Genomic DNA, 24,809 nt, shown 5'->3' on the forward strand with positions numbered 1-24,809 from the left:
GAGCAAGCAGTAAGCAAATAACACTTTCTCTTTCCACCAGCCATGATTAAATGCACTTATTCTTTCCTTGACTTTTCTAATTCGTAATAATAAGAACTAGCATTGCGTTGACCCTTCCTGGGTGAAGTACTTTTGCAAATATCATTGCATTTAGCTCTCACAACAACTCTAGGAGATCGGCATTATTATTATACCCATTTCACAGATTGAACAACCGAGGCCTACTGCAGACAAGGGACCTGCCGTGGTCACGCAGCCAGAAAGCCCCTGGGCAGGGCTCAGCCTTCCAAGTCTGCCTCTCGTGTTTTCTGCAGCACCTCACTGCCTTACTCAGTGTGTGCCTTACTCAGGTGTGGGGAAAACTAATATGAAAACAAAACAAGCATTTTGTTGTATGAGCAATTCAGGGAAAACTGCCAGAAGTTACTGTTTTAAAACTGCTGCAGGAAACAGAACAATGAAATTTTCTTTAAATAGTAGTTCTATCGTAAGTTTTTTGTAGCTTTTAAAATAATACGCCTGTACTACTGTTCACTTTTGCTAATACAATCTTAAATCATTGTTAATTATCACACTAGCCATTTGTATAACTTATTTAATATTTTAGAACATTTTTTATAAACCTTAATGTGAACTCAACGATAAGGGTCGTCCATGTGTTATTTCACAAATAGGGAAAAACCAACCTGTTTCATTCATCCTAGGAGAGTTCCTATCTTTTTTCTTTTTAGGATTAGGAACTTAAAAATAAAAATTAAAAAAAAAACCAATATAACAGTGATGTGCTTCCAAATAGCAGGGGAAGCTCAGCAGCCACCTCCCAGGCTCGCAGTTTAGGGAAACATTTCGAGGGACCTTGATGAAGAAAGGGGGAGACCCTTGTCATGAGCTTCTTTGGACAAGAGGTAGCAGAAAGGCCACCTGCTTCCAAATCCATCTGCACCCAACCTGGAGTGGCTTGTTTGTATATGTGCCCATTGTGTGTCTGTTGCATGACATTTAAAAATTGAGAAATTTCCTCCAAGATCCAGTTGCTGTGTGGTTGTTTGTTTTTTTAACTCTGGGGAAAATTGGACTATCTGATAATTCTGAGTCCATATCCTGCAAGTTGATGACAGCTGAAGGGTGACCACCTCCCTCGGTCAGGCCATGTGCTGTCCAGATGGGCGGCTCTCCACAGTCCCACCCCATACCCAGGCTAACGATTTCTCACAGCCCTTGACTGCCTAGTCCCTGTGAACATTTAAGGGGTAGGGGTAGAGCTAATGCTACACAAAGAGAAATCAATTCTCATAGAATAAAAGTTCCTAAGGATTTCTGGGATCCCAGAAGAGAAAAGACGTAAAAGGGACCTGGAGGAAGCAGACAGCTTCAAAGGAGAACTGACCATGAATGAAAGTTGAAGTCCTCATAGCCGAAATGCGCAGGAATACTGAAGATATTCGTTTTGGTTTGGTAAAGCTGCCCAACTGCAATATCCCAGAAAGGGGCTGGCTTTTACAATGGGATTTATTAACTTAAAATGTACAGTTCTTAGGCTGTGAAAAATGTTCAACTCAAGGCATCAACAGGATAATACCTGGATCTAGAAGGCAGGCTGCCAGCATCTGGGACACCTTTGTCACATGGGAGGGCCCATGGCTGGCATCTGCTGGTTCTTCTCTCCCAGGTTTCGATGCCTTCAACTTCTGCCTTCAGTGGCTTTCTTTCTGTTTTCTGTGGGTCCTCCCTTAGCTTCTCCAGGGGACTTTTTCGGTGAGCTTCTCTTAATGTCATCTCTATGTATTTTACTCTCTTCCAAAGGACTCCAGTAAGAGGATTAAGACCCACCTTGACACATCCCAATTGAAATAACCTAATCAAAAGGTCCCACCTACAACAGGTGGACACCCACAGGAGTTGATCAAAGAACATGATCCCTTCTGGGGTACAACCACAATGTTGACTAGCCACCTCTAGTTTGATTCCAGTTCTGTGCTGTTATAATCCTTTTTTCAGAAACCTATTGGAATACAACCATCTGTTGTTAGAGGACTTTTGAGGAAACTGAAGGAGAGACTGTTCCATGCAGCAGGAGAAGAAACTGCAACACAGTTGATGTAGAAGCAGGTTGAGACAACCCCTTTCCTCCTAACAGAAGTAACCCTCACAGGAGGGCCCCTACGGAGCCCCATGATTCTGCCCTGGGAACCTTGGCTCCAAATATAATCCCCATTTCACTCGGTATCTTGGTGTCTATGCATTGTCCCCTACCAGACTGAAAGCTTCTTAAAGGCTAGTGCAGTGTCACTTTTGTATTTCCAAAATCAAGCTATATAATAGGTGATAAATGGTTATGGAATGGAGAAATGAATTTTGGCATTACTCTAATGTGATCCAATAAACTAAGCAAGATCAATAGAATATCTGCCACCCTTCCTGGGAAAAGTAACTTTTTTGTTGCAGGGCTAAGATAAGAATCGTACCTCTCTGGGGAAGAAATATGGTAATATATATTTAAAAGTCCCTACCTATTAGCTCAGTAAACCCACTTGTTAGAATCTGTCCTAATTAAATAATCTAAAAGCCTTTCATTCAAAAATGTTCATTTAAATATTCCTTAAACTAGTAAGAATCTGGAAGTGCTCCACATGTCTAGAAATAGAGGGATTATTAAATAGTTCATGGTACAGTTGCTCCGTGGAATACTATATCCCTATTAAAATGATAATTATTCATCCTGTGTGGCAATATTAAAAATATTAGTGATATTATATTGAATGTTTTTAAGCGGTACACATGATTTCCCATCAGCTATCACACTGGGCTTTTGCAGGTGGCAAGGAACAAAGTTAGCTCTTTTGCTAGCAAAGGATTTATTGTAAGGATCCTCGGGGAAGTAGGGAGACAGGAGCAATGCAGAGAAGCAATGAAGGATGTTGAGAGAGTTACCTCGCTATCCCGTGGGCCCTCAGAGCTGGGTGTCTGTTCTCCCTTCTGTGTTTCCTTGCCTCTGTGCTGCCAGCCACTCACTGTCTTTGTTTCTATAGCTGTTTTCTTTCTTCCTACCTTCAGCCTCTGCTTACAAATGGCTTCCACCACTTGATGGCTTTTAGCACCTATCAGCTTCTGCTTACTGATTTCTGCATGCCTCTAGCTTTTTCTATGCATTTCACATTTCAACCCCTCAAGAAAGAGGACCTAATTGCTTCAATTAGTCACTTCTGTTCTATTAATCAGAGCTCTCAGGCTAGGCCACCTGACAATTCAATGGGTCCGCGTATATATTAACTGAGCTTCAATCAAGTGCCTCTACCTGATCCAGTCAGCTCTGTCCCAAAAGTGGTGACATGGTATAAATGTCGCTGGTACTTAGCAGCCACCTCTCCAACGCAAGTACGGTTTTAAACTGTGTTTAAAATACTAAAAAATATATAAATTATATGCATGTGAAAACAGATAGGAAAGAGAAATTAAAGTGATCATAGTTGTGTTAGGGTGGGGGTGGGTACCACCCTAACACAACTATGGTGGGATTACAGGCAATTATTTTTCTAGGTGGGATTACAGGCGATTCTTTTTCTCCATTTTGCAAAGTTTTCTTAATGATACTGTAATTGCTCTTTAGTTTTCAAGCATTAAAAAAACAAAATCTCACCAAGCAGCAGGAGTCATGCAACCAACCTCCACCATGAACTTGTCCTGGAACTCAAAGCAAAGTCCCAGCTATTAAAGTCCATGGAAACCCTTTCATGGAAGGTAGAGGGTTATCCCTGCCTTAACCACAGAGTAAAGGTAAAAGCTGTAATTGTTGCAGGTTATAAAAAGTACCTTGGAGGCACAAGTGTCTGTTATTACTCTGAAAACTCCCTTTAAACTGCTATAATAGTATATGCCATATGCGCCAAGCATAGAACCTTGTAGCTTCTTGTTTGTGGAAATATGCCCTTTGTCCACGGGCCAAGCATATCAAAATACCTCCCCCACTCAATTGGCCTAAATCTCCAGGGCTCCAAGAGAAGCAACCATTGCAATTGACTTCACTTTAATCTTTTTCTGTCTACATGCTTGCTTCAGTTCCTCTGCCACAGACATACAATTGCTAAGTATTATTACTGCCTGATAGTAAGTATAATTACTCCAAGGACTGTCCAAGATGGAAAAGACAGGAAAACTCGAATTAGCATATGGACTAGTGTCTGAGCTAGTTTATCTGTTTGAGTCAGGTAAAACCTGAACCCCCCTCATCCCTGTCCCCTTCATTTCCTCGGACCGGACAAGCCGAGGGCAGGTAACGTCAAGGATGAAGACCTGACTCTCCAAGAGCCGGGCTGAGGCTAGCGATTCGGGAACCGAGAAGCAAAGTCCTCCCGCGCTTCTAGACAGGACGCGGAAGTGCACCGCAGTCCCGGAAGGCGAGTGCTGACACACTTCCGGCCTTTGTGACTCATTGTGTCTGTGTCGAGGCGTCGGGAGGGCCTAGGTCCTTGTCCAGCGCCGTTCGGCCGGCCTGAGCCCCAGAGTCAGCTCCCCTTTCTCGCCCAGCGCCCCCCAGGCCGCTCCCGGGGCTCACGGTGAGACTTGGGTCCGGCCTCTGGGGAGAGCGGGCGGGGGCCCAGGGGTGTGTGTGTGTGTTTGTGAGGGTGGGCCCTGCACCTGCTGTCCCCGGGTTCCCCTCCAGGCCGCCCGGGTGGAGTGTGAAGAGAGTCCTTGTCACGGACCCCTTCCCAGGCGAGGCAGTAGGATGCGCCGTCTCACGAGGAGACGTCCCAGCCCCACCCCCTGGCCCAGTCGGAGAGGAGACGAGGGTTTAATGGCCGAACTGGGACGGGGATGCGTCGGACAGCTGGGGAGAAGCCCCTAACTTGCAGTGTCGTCGTCGCCTTTTTGACGTTTATGAGAAGGGGGCCGCGAGTGAACCCACCCCAGTTTAATTTTTCTGCTTTTCATTAGGCGCCATTTGCTTTGATTCCGTTGAGAGAGTTTTTTCGGGGTCCTTCAGCACCTCTCAGTGTAAAATAGGGAAGGCAGAAAGGTAGGCACATTTTTGATGTGCCGCATAAGTGTTAACAGATCAATGGCTCTTCTCCCCCCCACCCCCCACCCCCACCACCGAGCGGTGATTAGAGGGTTTGAAGCCTAATCACGGTGGATAAAGAACTGATTTGGATCTATGTTACATTATATACATCCATTCTCCCTGAGCTTTATGGGATTTCTGGACGGCTTTTTAAAAATGAACTGTCCGGGAGATTAGTGAATTTTTCGTTTTGAAATACTCTTGATAGGAATTTGTGGAAATTGCGCTAGGCCATTAGGAAGCTGATTAACTGAATGACCTTGGTAAGACAAGACACTCACCGACTCTAGTGTGTCATCAATAAAACCAATTCTTAAAAAGCCCTTCCAACTTTGACTTTTTATTTGGTCAGTGTAATTGAAAAATTCAGCCACATTTTATACTGACCATAGCACCCCCCACCTCCCCCTTCTTTTCCTGCCGTGCCTCTAGTACACAATAAGATACTTTCATTATAGAGAGTGACTGTTACATGGCCTGGGACCAAAGAAAGCGTTTATTGTACAGGCCAGTGCTAGGAGAATTGGAGGCAGTCAGTAAAGACTGTTGAATTTAATTGTGGAGAATTCATGGTGATGAGATCAATAAAGCACGGTTAAAAGGTGTTGGCCAAATGTAGAGAAACAGCTTTATTACAGAGGAAGCCATAATGAGAATTTGCCCCAGAATATTTCTCCTGGTTTGTATCTTGTCTGAATTATTATACAATTCTTGTTCATCGTTTCAGGCAGTTTTCATCAGTCTTAAAACACAAACAGGAAGGTTGCTGCTTAATATCATAGTGTTTTTCTGGTTCTCTACTTTATCTAAGCATTTAAAATTCTCTCCTAACATTTTATATTGCATCTAAATACAAATTATGTTTATGTTAAATCTTACCTTTTCATTCTGTGGTGATTTCAATATTACTTAAGTAAGGAGTTGGCTTTTAAAGAGATCTTTTTTCATATTTTACAACATATTTATATCTCTGTTCAGAAATGGGGGTGGAGGTTAGTTTATTTAAACTTTGAAGATTATGACCTGGAAAATAAACTAGCCTGTTTAGAGAATAGATTTTGGAATAAACTGCACTTGTAATTCCAAGTGCTTTTTGTAAGCAAATGGTTTGTATTTGTCCTTGGTGAGAACCAGTTGCTGAGGATAATCTTATCTAAAGTGCTTTATATGTCAGAGAGTTTTCAGCTCAAAGGGACCCCAAGACCCAAATCTGCCCCCTCTCCGATCCGATTTGACAGATGAGGGTACTGAGTGCCTGAAAGGCCCAATAACTTACTCAAGGATGTGGAAAATCAGAATTCAGGTGTTGCTGTATGTGTCACCTTCACTATTATGGGATTTCTCTCATTACTTAATCTTTTAAGCAGATTGAAAATTGGGGTGTGTAGTTACATCTCAAGTTAACTGAAGAAATTAAACACCTTTTTGATGCCTTCCAAGTGCCAGACACTGCTTTAAGGGCTTTAAATATGCTCATTTGATTCTCACAACAGCTCTTTAAAGCACATGCTGTTTTTAGTCCTTATTATACAGATGAGGAAACTGATGGGTAGAGAAGTTAATTTGGCTACAGTCATCAGCTAGTAGGTGACTGCTAAGACGAAATTCTTCCAAGAGCCTGTGGAGTTCTATGAATGCTGTATGAATGAGCCAGGAGCAGTGGTGTTGTGGTGGTGATGGTAGCACAGCATTGTGAACGTAATTAATGGCAGTGAAATATATATCTGAATGTGGTTAAGAGGGGCAATGTTAGGTTGTATATTTGGTAATAAAATATACATTTTTAAGTGAGGTAAAACTTGTAAATTCAATAAACTAATGAAGTTCAGTGATCTAAGAGGAGAAAGGCTTGAAAGCCCCAAAAATTAAATAACAAAAAAAAAATCGTAAGAAATTATAACAGCGAATAATTGATGGAGACCATTAGGACCATGAGTTTGGAGGCCAGAGAGAAAGTTGTGTGCTTAATCATCCGGGACACCTAAAATAAAACCCAGACCTTCCACGCCTACTGTGGTTCTTCTCTGGCCCAGAGTAGGAGCAGAGAAATGCTTGTGACTGAGCGGGAGCTTCTGTCCCAAGTGGGGGAGGAAAGAATGTGCTGGTGGGTCTCACTTCCTCTTCAGAGGCCCTTCCTTTTGGTTCCTACTGACCCAAGGAGTAGCCTGCTCTTTAAAACTCTGGCCTAGGTATGGGCACAAATCAAGATTTCTTCCCATCCTTTCCTTAATCTAGCTTAGCCAGGATAAAATTTTCACAAAAGTAGAGATTTCTGATGCTGGGCTTAGCTGCTGTGCTGGTTCTACTAAATTATCCTATTTGAAGGTCTCACTTTTATTTTGATGATGGCCACCTTTGTCTCCTGCTATGTGTCTTTCATTTTGCTCAGATTTCTGAGGAAAACTGCCTGGCAGATGGAGCCAAAGGCCCATCCTACCTGAACAGTGGTCATCCTTTAAGAAGGATGTACTCAGAAGTCCTTCCTTACTCCTGTCCTTGGTACAGGATGAATATGGTGTGAAGGCTAAAGAACTTGAACTGAAGACTCATGCAGAGTCTAATTTCAAATTCTGGCTCTACCTTTTACTGGCTCTATAGACCTTGGTTAAATTACTTAAGGTCAGTAAACCTCAGTTTTGTCATTGGAAAGTGAGAATGATAATTTCCCTACCTCCTAATATTGTTGTATGACTAAGTGAAATGCTTAACCTAATATCTGGTACCTAGAAAACTCAATAAACTTTGGCTCTTTATAATTATTCATACTAGAGATTTCTTGACTAGAGATGAGGGGCAAGTGGCATTTAAGCTTAACTCTGAAGAATAAGCTTTGAAAAGGCAAAGAGGATTGGGGAAGAAATCTCAGACATTGAGTATGGTACAAGGGAGGGGATGGTGATAAAAACACAGGGCATGTTTATTATGGAGGTACTGATTAGACTCATTTTGCTGGATGGGGAAGGTTCATAGAGGGGATTAATGGAAAATGAAGTTTAATGGGGAAATTGGAACCAGGCACTGGATGGTTTTGAATGCAAGGTTCTAGAGTTTTAGGAAGAGTAAAAGAGTAAGATTAGTGATGAATTGCAGGTTGGGGCTTGGGAGAAAAAGAAGGCAGAAAACCAAAAAGTATAAGCTGTTCTTCACAGGACTAGATAGAAAAATAATTGTGAACAAAGAATTGCTTTTCCCTGGTGCTTGGAGACCGAATGTGTATGAGGAGGGAGGAGTCAAAAGATGAGGTATTGAACCCAAGTGATTGAGAATATTCTACTAATATCTCAGTTGCTGATGGCCACTAAAAGGCCCGTAAGAGAATGATGAGGGGGCTTGGAATAGTGTGGGTAGTTCTTAATTCTCCTATTGAGTTAAATAGGTTGAATAGAGTTGAACTCAGCAGCCAGGTGATCTAGGTGATAAGTACAAAGAAGACAGGAGTCCCCGTCCTTAAGGGGCTTAAAATTTAGTCAGAAGTTGGGGATAGGAACTGCAACTCAAATAATGAAATACAAGGAGAACTTAAGTTCTGTAAGGTAGAAACAAAGGAAGTACTAAGAGTACTCCAAGGAGGAAGATAACCTTACTTATCTTAGTATGGAATGTCAGGAGAGGTTTTTTTTTTTTTTGCATCTTGAAGCGTGAGTAAAAATTTGACCAAGTGAACTATTAAACCTTACCATCAGGGAATCCCCTGATACTGTGTCAAATTTTAGGGACACCCAAATCAATAGGCCCTGCCCTCAACTGTGAGGCTTACTCTTGTGAAGCTTGTGTAGGTAGCAGAAAAGCTTAGACTACCTATAGGTATGCCTAAGAGTTACTTCTGGAGGACCTCTGTTGTTTCTCAGATGTGGCCTCAGTTTCTCTAAGCCCAACTCTGCAAGTGAAATCATTGCCCTACCCCCTACGTGGGCCATGACATCCAGGGGTGAAAGTCTCCCTGGCGAAGTAAGAGATGTATCCAGACCTGGCACCATGGGATCAACAATTACATCTGACCAAAAGGGGGAAAAAGTGTAATTAATAAAGTATTAGTGCCAGAGAGAGTTCAAATAGAGTCAAGAGACTACTGTGGAGGTTGCTCTTACATAAGCTTCACATATACCTTGCTACCTATCATAACCTGCCATCCCCCAACTGGGACCATTCCAGCCAATCCTAAAGAACACCTAGAGCAATATATAAGAATCCATAAGGGTTCCATGCACTAGAGTTTAACTTTCCAGAAACCTACAACCTCCAAATGGGTCCCTGGTCCAGATAAGTCCTGAAACCTAGCCCAGCCTCTCCAGAATATCAGATAGTTCCATCTCCCTACCCCATATTAATGATAGACCCTTCCAATATGGAAAATTTAGAATTGCCGCAGCCAAAAAACCCTAAAGAGGTACAGAAAGATCAAAGATAATGGTGGAATTATACATAGAAGATAGGATTTAACAAATGAGTATGAATGCTGAATCATTAAATTGATAACTCTTTTGGTCTCATTTTAGAGCAGCTCGAAGTAAAAATCTAAAATTGTGAAATTATAACCCATGTCAAAGTCTGAAATATGTTCTACAATTCATTATAATGCCGTGCTTTGAAATTTGTAGTTTTTTTGTAAATATGTTATTATTCTCCAAAAAAGAAGGGAAAAAAGTCGATTGTGATGATAAAAAAAATATTTAAGCCCTCTAGCCTCCTATATTCTAGAACAGCTAGAAGGAAAAATAGGAGGATCGTATGGTAGCCATGACAAACTCTGGGATCCATCCTGTAACCACTTGTTGAAGAATGCTTTGAAAACTGTTCCTTCTTTATTTCTTTGCCTTGTATATATGTTATACTATACAATAAAGAAAGTTAAAAAAAAATTTTTTTTGATGAAGTGAGAGATTGTTTACAACAAAAGAGTACAGTTGAAAAACCACAGCCGGTGCGTGGGGAACATTAATGGACTAGGTGGGCTAAAACACAGGGATCATTACAAGAAAAGTAGTGGGAGGTAAGACTGGAAAAGTAGAAGGAGCATGTGATGGAGACTCCTGAACACTGAACTGGTGTTGGAGCAGCACTGAATTGGGGATTAAGACATTGCTGAAGGGAGGCTGGAATGACCAGAGACAGGCTTCAACAATAACTTCTCTGACCTTGATGTCTCATTTGGATTGGAACAGGAGAAATCGGAGCTAGAGAAACTATTCAGGCCTATGGTAGCAGTCTAGGCAAACAGCATGGAGCCCAAATTAGAGTACTGGCTCATAATTGTGGTTGGCATAACAGGAAATAGGGTAGTGTTTCTGATTTCAGAATGAAATGTAAGAGAAAGAAACTAAGGCTTATAGGAATTGTTTAGCCTCCAGTTAGGAAAAAACCTAACCAGCGGGGTGCTGTCTAGAACTCCCCTACTCCCTACCTCTTCTCATTGAGATCCTGCCTATTTGGGCTGTCCCAGGAACCAGGGGACCTTTTCCAGAAGCTCCCTTCTTATTCACCATCAGTTACTGCTTCCTCAGGGCTCCTCCAGAATTTTTGTTGAAACCTCCCTGGTACGTTTGCTCTGTGCTGTAATTATTTGTGTAAAAACAGGAGTCATGTTTATCATCTTTTTATTTTCCTCAATCTAGCAGAATACTTTGCATATTGTAGATAGGCAGAAAATGTAGGAAATTGAATAATTGTAGTTGTTAGGACTTTAGAGGTAAAACTGAAGTTGAAATTGAAAAGCCAAGTAAGTGTATTTATCCCAGCAAGGACAGGATACAAAATGTTTCTGATGGATTTAATGCAAAGGACTGGAATATAGTTGCAATGGGACTTTTATGAGTTTAAAATCTTGGGGAAATAATTTAACTCATGGGTTTTCTTTAAATTTTTACAGAAAGCCTTTTTTAATGTAATTTGCTTTGTTGTCTGCTGTTTTGGTAAGGTTTCCTCTTTTTTGTTAAAGACTAAAAGATGAAACTGAAAAAGCTGATCCTGTGATGAATCTTAGATTAGAATTATATTCTTTGTGATTAAACAGTAGTCTCCTAACTTTTTTGCCACACATTCATATCAGTAAAGGTGTTTTTTCATAAAAAATTATATACACATACTATTCTACCAATATTTTGTATAATAGAACAAAAATACATTAAATTGTGCTATTTAAAAATAATCTTTAAGGGTGGGCCATGGTGGCTCAGCAGGCCGAGTTCTTGATTCCAGGTGCCTGCCCATGCAATAATAATAATAATAATGATCTTTAAGTATATTAAACTATACAGTAAAAAGGCTTTGCTAGTTGGAATTTTGGCTTAACTCATTGTGATACAGCAATTGGATGGTCTGTTTCTAAAACTTCAATTTTTTTTAAATTTTTATTAATAAAACCAGTCAACATACAACACAAACTTTCTTAACGTATGAACATTATGTACTTGGTGTGCAATCAATGGCTCACAGTATCATCACACATTTGTATATTCATCACCATGATGATTTCTCAGAACATTAACATCACTCCAGAAAAAGAAATAAAAGAAAAAACTCATACATACCCCTTACCTGTCCCTCTCATTGACCACTCACTGACCACTAGTATTTCTCTTTATCCAATTTATTTTAACATTTGTAAAACTTCAGTTTTTAAAAAAATATTTTTATTGACTAATCTTCACGTATTGTCCATACATGGTGTACCATCAGTGGCTCACAATGTCATCACATAGTTGTATATTCATCACTATGGTCATTTTTTAGAACATCTGCAGTACTAAATTGGTAATGTCTCTTTTTTAAAAATATTTTTATTTAAGAAAACAAGCAGTAGACTTAGAACTACCAAAAATGGTTATCTTAGTTAGCTTAAGCATAGGCATATTTAAATAAAACTTGAGTTTGCCACTTAGTTTTGATGACTTTGTCAGAGGTGAAAGAGATACTTCACAAAGATTTGTGGTTCACAGAATGATTTGATCAGTGACTGGAAAAGTATTTGCAAGCCCCCTTCGGGGAATGGTGAGAGTGGGGAGAAATTCAACTTCCCCAAGTTGAATTCTTGATATTCTCACAAGCAGTGTGGACAACCAAAGCTGTAGGCTGAGCCCCCAGTCTTGAGGTGTGTTCACATGAAACTTAACCCCACAAAGGATAGGTCAAGTCTACTTAAAATTTAGGCCTAAGAGTCACCCCCAAGAGAGCCTCTTTTGTTGCTCAGATGTGGCCTCTCTCTCCAGCCAATATGATGAGCAGTCTCACCACCGTCCCCCTCTCTGCCTGGGACATGACTCTCAGGGGTGTGGACCTTCCTGGCAAAGATCCTGGAATGAGCTGAGACTCAGCATCAAAGGACTGAGAAAAACCCTAGAATGAGCAGAGAATTAACATCAAGGGACTGAGAGAACCTTCTGGACCAAAAGGGGGAAGAGTAAAATGAGACAAAGTGTCAATGGCTGAGAGATTCCAAACAGAGTCGTGAGGTTATCCTGGAGGTTATTCTTACGCATTAAGTAGATATCACCTTGTTGTTCAAGATGTAGTGGAGAGGCTGGAGGAAATTGCCTGAAAATGTAGTGCTGTGTTCCAGTAGCCATGTTTCTTGATGATTGAACAATGATATAGCTTTCACAATGAGACTCTGTGAATGTGAAAACCTTGTGTCCGATGCTCCTTTTAGCTACTATATCAACAGAAGAGTAGAACATATGGAATAAAAATAAATAATAGGGGAAACAAATGTTAAAATTCAGTTTGCAATAGTGGTAAATGAAAGCGAGGGGTAAGGGGTATGGTACATATAGTTTTTTTTTCTCTATTATCTTTTTTTCTGTTGTCTTTTTATTTCTTTTTCTAAATCGATGCAAATGTACTAAGAAATGATGAATATGCAATTATGTGATGATATTAAGAATTACTGATTGTATATGTAAAATGGAATGACCAGTCTGAATTGTCGTAGTTGTCATTATTGTTAGTTCGTTGTCCTTGTCGTTGAAATTCAGCTAGAACTTTTCCATTTTCCATTACCTTAAATCAGTTGTTCCTACAAATGAATCAGAAGGTGGTATTTATATTTTTATTGAATGGCTCAAGATTCACTGAAATTTTTCATTTGGAAGACTTCTAAACAGGTTAGAAAATATTTCCAGGTTTTTTAAATGTGCAGATACAAGTTTTTCCGGGAATCTTGATATCCCCCCTTTTTTTTCTTTTTTTTTTTTTTGGACAAAGTTACATAACAATGGACACATATCCTAACATGGTTTCATAAGTGTTCTTTCCTCACACTCTTTTCTTAAGCAGCTACTGTCTCACTCATTGCTTCACTTTTAACAGACACTGGTTTTTAGCTTCTAACCTTGCACTGGGATAGAAGCGTCCTTCAGCTGAACCATTTTCTTGTTGCTCACTTGTGTTTGCATTAAACATTTCCTCATGTGCTAGTTTTCTACAAGAATCTTTCTTTCTTTCTTTCTTTCTTTTACACATGGGCAGACACCAGGAATCTAATTGGTGTCTCTGGTATGACAGCCAAGAACCCTGCCTGCTGAGCCACCATGGCCCACCCTCTGCAAAAATCTTTTAAGTGCTTTAGTGAAGGTACACTAGTTAAAGCTGGGTAAAATAGTGCATTATTCCACATAACTGGTTTCAGATGAACTGTAGTACATGACAATACCTAAAAGCAAACAAACAAGGGCACCCTGTCAGCCCCTTTGTGGGGGGAGGAGGGCTCCCACCCCTTCCTCAGGATATATCACATGCACTGTGATATGTGGCATGTAACAGATTAGCATTTAGGCCAGGTGAGAGTGTTAGTGTCAGTCTCTCAAATATGACTTAATTCTCTCAGCTTAAATATACAAATAGACATTCTGACATTTTCTTTCTGCATCCCCAGTGGATCTTCTTGTACTTTGGAGACCACAACTTTAGACTGACCAAGACACCCATAAAAATTAAAAATGGTAGCTAAATGGGAGGTTAGCAAGTCAGGGCTTCAGATTTGGCTTGAGTATTGGCTCAACTAGGAGTCATCTGATACTGAGCAAATTACTTAGGTGTTTTAAGCCTCACTTATGTCATCTGTAAGATGGTACTATTCTGCCTGCCTATGAAAGCCGTTATGGGGATGAAGTAAGATTGGGCGGGTGCTGCCTGGCACACCGCTGACATTCACCTTTCACAGGGTAAGTAATGGGAATGCAGCTTTCAGGACCTGCAGGAAAGGCGCTCAGGGCCAGGCAGACAGCCTGAGGCTGGAACTTGCCTGTGTGAGATCTGTTTACAAACCTTAGTATTGAAAATGACAGTAGAAACAATACGCCTCTGCAGTTTTTTTTCTTTACTATTTTAGAGGTACTCTTCCTGAGTTGCCTTGGTGTCTAGCCTTATATGAAGTTGTTATTACACAGGCCACTCACTTTTCATAAAGATACTAATAACCTTTTTTTAATACTTCAGAAACAGTGCAGAAACAAGTATCATAAAACATCTCCTAAGACTGAAAGGGCAGCACAGACCCTGTTTGGATCAAGTCAGTTCCTGAGCCTGAATGATGACGGCGGAATCCAGGGAAGCCGCTGGTCTGTCCCCCCAGGCTGCCCAGGAGAAGGATGGTATCGTAATAGTGAAGGTGGAAGAGGAAGATGAGGAAGACCACATGTGGGGGCAGGATTCCACCTTGCAGGATACTCCTCCCCCCGACCCAGAGATATTCCGCCAGCGTTTCAGGCACTTTTGTTACCAGAATACTTTCGGGCCTCGAGAGGCTTTGAGTAGACTTAAAGAACTTTGTCATCAATGGCTGCGACCAGAGATAAACACCAAGGAGCAGATCTTGGAGCTGCTGGTGCTGGAGCAGTTCCTCTCCATCCTGCCCAAGGAGCTCCAGGTCTGGCTACAGGAGTACCGTCCAGATAGTGGAGAGGAGGCTGTGACCCTTTTGGAGGATTTGGAGCTTGATTTATCAGGACAGCAGGTAAGAAGAGGGGAAACCTATTGTGTGTGAACAGGGTGTGGACTTTGGGGCTGGAGTGAGGAGAGAGTTGCTGATTTAAAGCTGGTTTTGGTAGTCTTTGGGTTGGTTATTCCCCCTGCTCTCCTGGGAAACAAGAAAGTGCTCCGGCCTTCTCCCCCTGCAACTACCTCTTTGACATTCACCACGGCCTGGCCTCCTCTTTAATGTTGTAATCGCTTTTGAAAAGGGAACTTACTCACAAGCCCACCCTGCTTGTCCTCAGGTCCCAGGTCAGGTTCACGGACCCGAGATGCTTGCACGGGGGATGGTGCCTCTGGATCCAGTTCAGGAGTCCCCGAGCTTTGAGCTTCACCACGAGGTCCCCCAGTCCCATCCCAAGCATTCGTCACGGAAACCCCGCCTCCTGCAGTCACGAGGTAAGGAGCGAGAGGACATCTGGGGTCAGGGTGGAGGGCATGCTTACTGCATTGGCAGGAACAGCATCAAACTATTCAGGATGGGATGGCTCCATGTTGCCCCGTGCCTGTGATAAAGAAGCACATTCGTTCTTCTTCATTGTTTTCATTATTATGAAATTTTAGGAAAAATCTAACTTACTGACCAATCTTGGGAGTTAAACTTATGTTACTAAGGAGGTAAATGAAGTATACATAATGACCTTATTTATTTATTGAACTGCTAGCATTCCGGATGCCTAGCGGAATTTTAACAGGAAAGTGTTGGAAAGAGATGATATATTACCAGCCTGGGTTTTGAAATACTCTAGCATGTCATAAACTATCTTTAAAAGGATCCTAAATCTTTTTAAAAACCCATTTTGTCTAAAAAATACAGAAGTATTGTACAATTCTTTTCAAAGTTATTTTAAAAAATGAGTCCTGAAGATCAAACAGTGGGAAAGCATGGAAAAATAATTTGGTTTTAGTTGAGGGGCACGAGAACATCCGTTCAGCGTCTCATATAAATAAAAAATCCATTTAATTGGATGTTTTTCCTTTGAAGGAAATATATAACAATATCTTTACCCAGTTTTGAAATCAAAGTAGGTACAAAGAATGTCAGTAAAAACAATGAAATAATAAAAGTAAGTACAGTTGTTCAAGAAGAGTTGCTACAGGCCCAATCCCTAACCAGTATGTTCATTTGTGATGATGTTTAGGGTGGGGATATTAGATCAAAGAGCTTAAGGAAGTGTTCTCTTCTCTGCATTCCTGAAGGTAGGTGGCAGAGACTTGCTGGAGAAGTCCCTGCAGATCAGCACCTTGTGCTGGAGAAGTCCCCACTGTTGATGGTCTTCTAGGGCAGGCTTGTGGGGTTCTTCCACACTCTACAGCAAGAGGCAAAGAGGGTGAATTCGGAAACTGGGGAGAACAGTCATAGTTTCAAGGACCAGATTAGAGCTTCAGGTTGCCAGGCAATGCTTTTAGAGACCCTGGAACATATAATTGTCATTCAGTAAATGGTTCTTGAATTAACTGAGTCATATGCATTTATTCTCAATTTTCTCTTTGTCCTATTCGTCTTCCAGAATATTTCCTAACTCTCCGCAGGTTAAAATGTTAGGTACTTGATTTTTTTGTACATTTTTGCCCTAGCTTATATTATTATTGCACAGTTTGAAATAGTTACAAGGGTTGGTGGTTGAGTTTCAAATTTATTTCTCTAATATTCTTACAGCTCAGTAACATCTGTTTCCCATAACATTTTCAAAGCTAATAATACTTAGGCAGGGGGTGGATTTTTTATTTTTCAACTCTACAGTTTTCTAATTCTCCCTACATATTACAGTTAGCATGATCCTATATATAACTGGTGTTAGTAATATTTACACTCATAAATATCTCATCAGCATTTGAACCACTTATGCATTTTCTCAAAAAGAAAAAACTTGTTTATTATGGTCAAGTAAGGGAGAAAAGTAAAGGGGTGAAAACTTATCCACTGATAAGACTTCTTTCCTCCTTTACCTTTCAAGAGATGACTACTGAAGATTTTTAAAGTCGTATGGCATTTTTCACAGCTGTAGGTATAAATAAGATTCTGATCTCCTGGTGCCAGTGAAGTATTGCGTTATGAATCAGATTGTTCCAGGCGTCAAAGGCTGCCCACTTTCTGTAGCTGAGACTTGGACCCCAGATCAATGTCCTGGCTCTCATGTGTGGATTCAGGCATGTCATTGAACTTTTTGGACCTCAGTTTCCTCTTCTTTACAATAAAGGAGTTGGACTAGGTGATTTTAAGGACTCCTTGCAACTCCTGCTTGGGATTAGAAGTCTTGGATATACAAAGGTCATACTTTTTCTTCCCTATACTCTCTGTAGTATTTTATTCTTTAGTTAAACATTGAATATGCTGATGCAGGAAAGAGTGACTCTGGGTCCATCTTTGAGGGAAGACCTCAGCAGAGATAGTTTTACTCACAGCTCCTTTCTCCTCCCTCAGCTCTCCCTGCCTCCCACGTTCCTGCCTCTCATCATGAGGGGAGCCCCCGGGACCAGGCAATGGCATCTGCACTATTCACAGCAGATTCTCAGGTGAGCTGTGGGCCCCTCAGCCCTCCTAAGTCCTTTGCCTCTGCCTCCCTTCCTGGAGCTCTTTAAACGGTCTCCACCCAGGACCCACAATCATGGTCTTGAGATGTCCCTGTGCACAGAGAAGTTCCACTCCCCACTCTCCATTCACTGTCTTTCCACTGCCAACTCCAGCCGTGTAGGTTTACACTCACCTTTCTCCCTAACTTCAGGTTTGGGCAGGGGGATTGTCCCTGAGCCTTGAGGGGAACTGAATGTGGACATCTCGTGTTATTTCAGGCAATGGTGAAGATTGAGGATATGGCTGTGTCCCTCATCCTGGAGGAATGGGGATGTCAGAACCTGGCTCGGAGGAATCTCAATAGGGACAACAGGCAGGAGAATTATGGGAACGTACTTTCCCAGGGTAAGACTGATGGAGGATTATTGTCTAAGATTTCTTTGCCTCTTTGTTAGTTGTGGAATCTATGCTATACTTAGTTGAATGTTGACAAAGCTTTAGAGAATCTGATCCCCTTTCTCCAGACTAGGTAGAGTGAGGACATTTGTGTTCATTTAACCCCGCATGCATGGTACTCCTGACTCCCTGATTCCATATCAGGAATTGTTTTTTTTAATCTCTAGGTGGTTTTTGCTCTTTGAAATCAGAAATAGACTCTTGTACTCCTAGTCCTTCCCTCTTCAACCACTCAGTTCCCAGAGTAGACACGGTGCTACTCACTGTGGGTTACAGTTAGACACCTCTCATAGGGTGTCTGTATGTCCTAGCCAGGTGAACTGGTCATCAGTCTAATCCTAGCCTGTTGTCCTGTCACCACATTCCTGAATGTGTCAAACATCCTTTCATGGGCTTTTTGTTTTTTTCCTTCTATGTGAGCACTGCCCAGTGAATGCTCTGTGTAATTCCATGAGGTTGCCCAGGTACCTTATAATCAGGATCCCAATTTCCAAACCTAATTGTGATTCCTGATGAAGAGCCCTGGATCCTGAATGTGTAGTGAGAAAGAACCATGGAGGTCTAAGAGGCATCCACCAGATAAGACAAGGTGACCCAGTTTATCTTTTCACCTACTATGCCCAGCTAGTGCGGTATTAGTTTATCAGTCAACAACAACAAAATAATGTATTTTGGAACATTCACTGTTTTATCTCTGCTAGACCTTAACCTCCAAGAGACAGTGCTACATAGAAGCCTTCAAATTAAAGTACTGTGATTGGGAAATCCACAGTGAGCATCCTGGGAGGGCGGAGGGAGGGATAACAAGGTAATAAACGTGAAGTAGAGATACCACTGAAGAAACTTCAGTTTTATTTTGAACCACGGGTATAAGTGATTTCTTGGTATTTACTCTTTGAACTGTAGGAAAATTAAGCCAAAGTGATTCTTAATTGTGAGCTGGGTGTTACCCACTCCAGTTACCTAAAAAAACACACAGAACAATCTGGAAAAGATCTAGATACTCACATACCTTGGCTTGGATCCAAAAGAAAAGGACCAATTTACTTTCTTCCAGTTGGTTCGATAGTTAGGGTGATTTCATCACTAAAGCCAAGTATTAGATATTATACAATGCCCTGGGTAATTGCCTACAGACGCCTATTTGAAATAGTGCAGACCCATTTGGAAAACTTTCTTAAGGCCAAGTAAATAAAGAATAGAGCTGAGGTACTTTGTTTTTTTCATAGACAAATATAAAATATATAAAATAGTGTGTTTATTGAATAGTTTTCGATCTCCACTAGAAAGCAAAGTGGTACACAGAAAATAGTGTACAGTAAAAATAAATTCAAGTGTTTTAGTAGACTCATTGCTAAAATGAGAGAATAAGCTCTTCTTTTGTAAACTTTTGTTTTATTAATCTCATTCATGGGCTCTCTCAGAAATTATTTTCAGTTTATTTTCGATTCTCAGTTGTCTGTCAAGGAAAGTTTTCCTTATGTTTACTAATGCTCCACCCACCTTCATCCCCATCTCTGCGCCTTGTGCACTGTCAGCCCCGGACTGCTCTTCCCAGTGGAGAGAAGTGTCCTGTGTTGTGTCTTCAGGTCCTTGTAGCCTGCCACGTTCAGAGCCCCTGGTTTTGCCTGTTAAGATCACCATGTTGATAAAAAAAATCTCACAGAATTGGAGGAATATTCTCTTTTTTAACTATATTCCTTTCTTTCTGCTAAGACCATTTCACTTTTTTGCTCATCCCCAGGGTATCTGTTTATTCCTTTTCATCTCTCGTTTCCCACTCTTTGCCTGCGCTCTCCTTTCTCAGCATTATCCCTTGTTGTCCCTGAGTTTTTCCTTTTTTTCCTCCTATATCCAGTTAATATTGCAAAGTCGTTTTACAGCCATGTGAAAGCTTCCTGGAAACAGTGTCACTTAATTGACCCATATAGTCAAAAGAAAGAGGTGCTATTTGTATTTTCTGTTTATTGCGTTAGGTTGTGAAAACAGAAATGAGAATGAGGAGTCTACCTCAAAGGCTGAAATCTCAGAAGATTCGGCATCATGCGGAGAGACAGCAGGAAGGTTCCCAAAAGAGTTTGGAGAAAAATGTGAACAGCAAGGCAAAACAGTCGATAGGCAGCGGAGAAACCCTGAGGAGAAAACTGGGAGAGAGAAGAGAGATTTGGGATCAGCTGCCACCATCAAGGAAAAAAAAACCACCGCGGGCGAGCGAGCTCCGAGGGAGAAGGGTAAAGGGTTGGGAAGAAGCTTCAGTCTGAGTTCAAACTTTAATAATACCCCTGAAGAAGTTCCAACGGGAACAAAGTCTCATAGATGTGATGAATGTGGTAAATGTTTCACAAGGAGTTCAAGCCTTATTCGCCATAAAATAATCCACACTGGAGAAAAGCCCTATGAATGTAGTGAGTGTGGGAAAGCCTTCAGTCTTAACTCCAACCTTGTCCTACATCAGAGAATCCACACAGGAGAGAAACCTCATGAATGTAATGAATGTGGCAAAGCCTTCAGTCATAGTTCAAATCTCATTCTACATCAGCGAATCCACTCTGGAGAGAAACCCTATGAATGTAATGAGTGCGGGAAGGCCTTCAGCCAGAGCTCAGATCTTACTAAACATCAGAGAATCCACACAGGAGAGAAACCCTATGAATGTAGTGAATGTGGGAAGGCTTTCAACCGAAACTCCTACCTAATTTTGCATCGGAGAATTCATACCAGAGAAAAGCCCTATAAGTGCACTAAGTGTGGCAAAGCCTTCACCCGGAGCTCAACCCTTACTCTGCATCACAGAATTCACACTAGAGAAAGAGCCTCTGATTATAGCCCCGCCTCCCTTGATGCATTCGGAGCATTTCTGAAAAGTTGTGTGTAAAGCCAGAATTTGACAACAAGCCATTTCCCCCTTTTGTTTCTAAGGTTATTTCAGAGATGTGTGCCCATGGAGGAGGGGAAAAAAAAGCTTCAAAAGATTAAAAAAAAAAAAGAAATCACACTTCAGGATCCTTCTAGTTACATCAGCAGTGTTCTGCCTTTGTGTAGTCTGTGGGCGTCTAATTCTTCCACACAGTCCCTGCAGAGAAAAGCTAATCACGTGAGTAATCTACAGAATTTCCACAAGATAAAAGCACACAACCAGTAAAATATCAAGCTTTTCAGTAATGAAGATACCTTTAAGTCACTGTTGGACTTTCAGCCACCCAGCATACAAGGTGAAAATCACTAAGGATGTCTCCGTGAAAATGATACTGAGGTTAAGAAGCTACTTGCTGCAAACAAGCCCTACTAAGCTAACATCTTGCTGTACCTTATTTCTCAAAAAAAAAAAGAGGGACAGTTTTTAAAAACTACATTGGGACATGCTGCTTGAACTAGTTCTATATATACAATAAGTTATATGTATGATCACTGGTAGCCTACCAAAGCTATAGAAATCTAGGACTTTGCTGATCAGTATCAAACCAAAGATTTCTGTCTCTTCCTGAAAGAGAGTGTGTGCACCAGTCTACAGTTCCAAAGGACTGCAACAAATGTAGATGATTCTGTCCTCATCACTGAGATAAATTCTACTGAAATGGCAATGATTCAAGACACTTCCCCCTTGAAATCCTTAAAGCACTATCGCACTCATGAATGCATTTCTCTACAGCTGAGCACTTGATTGTATACTGTCTTTTAATCCTTAACTATTTCATGTACGTGAGTTTTTATTAAGCCCTTTTCCCCTAAAGAGATGCTCCACTTGTCAAGGGATGTATTTCTCTTTCTCACAGCGCTAGACCCTGGGCTGTACACACAAGAGGCCCTCATCATGACTACATTCTCACAAGATTTTTGCATTTGTGAGAAAGCCCTGCAAATCTTGAGAACCTGAAATATGGTAGCCTGTCCCAACTTCTGAAGAGGACTTCAGAGCCATGGGGCATGCTGAAGCTCCAGTGTCTCATCTTCTTTTGCCCTAACTAAAAAAGAAAGGCACTGATTAGCTGCCTGCGTAGGCACTTTCCAAACACAAATCAGTGAGTAACTACCACGAGATGTCCATTGTCATCTTAAAGAAAAATACGAACACCGAGGCGATTTTTCTGACATTTTTCTGTGGCAGAGATCTTTGAATTCTCTTCAATCAGCTGCTGAATAATTGGATGATCTGGGCACTTTCTGAATCATTTGTAACTTCAGAAAATATAGGGCGAAGGTGTGATTTTTTTTGTTTTGTTTTTGCTTTTCAGAAAAAAAGGAAAGTTATAGGGAGCAGTTTTTCCCCACTTTTCCAGAAACCTGGCAGAAGTAGTTGACATCATTAGTTGGTGATTACTAAACACTTTTTTGCTCTGAGACATTCTCCAAAATTCTAAAGGAGATGTATCATAGTCATGGCACACAGGTACTTTTTTGTTTCTTGTTGCTAAACCTTACTAAAGACTGAGGTGGGTTATGAAACTTTAATCTGTTGTGTCATCTGTGCAGGAGGATGCAGGTGGCTACCTGTAAACTATAATGACAGATTGTCTTCACGTGTATCCATTCAGGAGCCCAAGCTGCCATGGGCTATGTAGGTGGTCACTAGTGGCTTCAGTAGACATGACTGTGCTCATGAAAACATGCCAGTGACTGTGGACAGCCCTGCAGAAACTTAGACACAGACAAATAAAAGGCCCGAAGACTGGCAGGATCACCCGTAACAGGAGAACATGCACATAGACTGAGAGCTCCCCTCAAGAAACTGAAATAAAACTACCACTTCAGCAGTGGTTTGCTGACCAACAACTAAAATCCAGCGTGGCTTTATGGGGAGCCAACAAGATGGGGGCAGGTGGGGCCTCAAGCTCCAGACCAGACTGCAATTCTGCACAGCAGTAATTCTTTGGCCTCTCTTAGGCTTCATAACCTGGACCAACCACAATTTCCCTATTGCTTCTAAGCAATTGCCTGGGAAAACTTAAAGTAGTAAGTCAACTGGCTACTGAAATATTTTCTATTCATCCAATTTAAGTAAAAGAGAAGACATACTCCAAAAGAGTATAACTAAGTAACTCTTTATTGTAATACAGAGGTAGAAGAGATGCTTTAAGGACTTCTTACACAGAGCTCAGCCACAGTGATGGTTGCATGGAACGGCTCCTGCATTTGAGCAAGGACTTTGCTCGCTAAGAAGCAACTGAAAGAACAGTGCAGTGCACATGAACTCCAGGCACTGACTTCCCTCTCTTCATACTAGGGAAAGAACTTTGGTCAGTCTGTCACACTGGCCTTTTATTTTTTAACCACAACTTCATGGCCGACATCAGAATTCAGCCATCTTTTTTTTTTTTTTTAACGAAAATTAAATATAACCTGTGCCCCACCTTCCTGTTTAATTCCCTTTGTATTGGGATATCTTACCAGTTTGGTGAGATAGCTCTTGGGGTTGCTTCAGATCTTCAGCAGATGCACTCCCTGAAGAGGCTAACTGTTGATTAAAACCGTGTACATTGCATTCACTTATCAGATGCTCAATGCAGGGTATAATTAGGTCATGGTCAAAAAGGCTTGCAGCGCCTAACTTGTGCTCAGGATAGTCATTCAGAAGTTCTTGTCTGGCTGAAGTCTAACAGCTTAAGTACTCTGGAGTTAACCAATAGCATGCTAGTTGACCTAAAAGAAGCTTTGAAAATATACCCCAGCCTTGCTAGAAAGAGAAGTAAAAATTTTCCAAAATGTGGAGTATTTGTTTCTGTTCCAGCCTGGCAGCCAAGCCTAAAACCTGAGAAGATAGATGTGTGAGGCATCTTGTTATGTAAGGCACTTAATATTTTCTTAAAGGCATAAAAGTGAAACTATGCTGAATATGTGCAGAGAGATTGACATGTTTGATATTTAGGACAATTCACACTTATATGCATCAAAGAATTTGTTCCAGAAAAGAATCTCTTGAATGTGATAATGGCAAAGCCATCAATCACATCTCAGCCCTCAGCAGCAGAAAGCATACACTGTAAATAAACTTTATTACTCCTATGTGTCAGGAAAATTTTCGTGTACAGCACTCACTGCGTTGGACAGAAAATGACTTCTGTTGATAATGTTCTAATCATGTAATGAATTTCAGAAGCACTGCAGAGGGAGCATAATTTTAATAATTCCAGAGGATCCACAGAAGAAAAAAAATGTGGGGAAATGCTAAAGAAGTAGTAAAATGTACAACTTCTTATAAGAATTGTTAATGTTGGGTATTTTCTTCTATATATTTGTATGGCCATAATGTCAGTGTCTGTGTTTTGTACCTCCAGCCCTTGTTATTCTGTAAATTCCTTGTTAACAGATTATGTTTTATTTTAATCTATTTGACAGAACACTTCACTCTGAAAGAACAGTTTTGGAGTGAGTAGTGAAGAAATTGATGTGGTTATAGACAAAAGCTCAGTTCACAGAACCGGGGAGGGGTAAAAGAAAAAAAGCTCCCATTTGGTGCTTATCAAATCAAGAGGAGAGATTAGAAGTAAATTCATTAGGAGAGACAGGTTAATAAGGCACTAACATTTAAACAATTCCCATAAACATCTGCTTATTTCTGAGTTTTTTTCTCTTCCAAACCAGGGAGTTAACTTATTAGCTGCCAGGTCACCATCTCAAGCAAAGGGAATGGAATCTCTGAGCTCATCAAGGGAGTAAGTGGACATCTTCTCCATGAGTTGTATCTTGAGAGTGTACTAGGAAGTCCAGTGGGACCATTTAACTTGACCAGATTTCTGTAAGCCATGCTCCTGCTCTTAAATCTGTATCCTTAGAAAATTTTGGCTCTTTGCTGGAAGATAGGCACAGATACATCCA

At 41.0% G+C, this 24,809-nt stretch overlaps 1 protein-coding gene across 9 annotated transcripts in view; it reads left to right on the top strand.

Moving 5' to 3' along the window:
* The window catches only part of ZKSCAN1 (zinc finger with KRAB and SCAN domains 1), a 64,015-nt gene extending 40,672 nt beyond the window's left edge, over positions 1-23,343 (top strand). For 8 of the 9 annotated variants that reach the window (XM_077140680.1, XM_077140681.1, XM_077140677.1 and 5 more), the window contains 5 exons: positions 14,492-15,008; positions 15,271-15,424; positions 17,451-17,542; positions 17,819-17,945; positions 19,973-23,343. In XM_077140680.1, the coding sequence (XP_076996795.1) occupies positions 14,583-15,008; positions 15,271-15,424; positions 17,451-17,542; positions 17,819-17,945; positions 19,973-20,871 (1,698 nt within the window). In that variant the 5' untranslated portion in view covers positions 14,492-14,582 and the 3' untranslated portion in view covers positions 20,872-23,343. Of the gene's footprint in view, positions 1-4,117; positions 4,554-14,491; positions 15,009-15,270; positions 15,425-17,450; positions 17,543-17,818; positions 17,946-19,972 lie in introns of those variants that run through there. The other variant, XM_077140683.1, reaches the window with a different exon arrangement.
* Positions 23,344-24,809: the final 1,466 nt, after the last annotated feature.

This window comes from Tamandua tetradactyla, chromosome 23, assembly GCF_023851605.1.
Source record: "Tamandua tetradactyla isolate mTamTet1 chromosome 23, mTamTet1.pri, whole genome shotgun sequence".
NCBI classification, from domain to species: domain Eukaryota; kingdom Metazoa; phylum Chordata; class Mammalia; order Pilosa; family Myrmecophagidae; genus Tamandua; species Tamandua tetradactyla.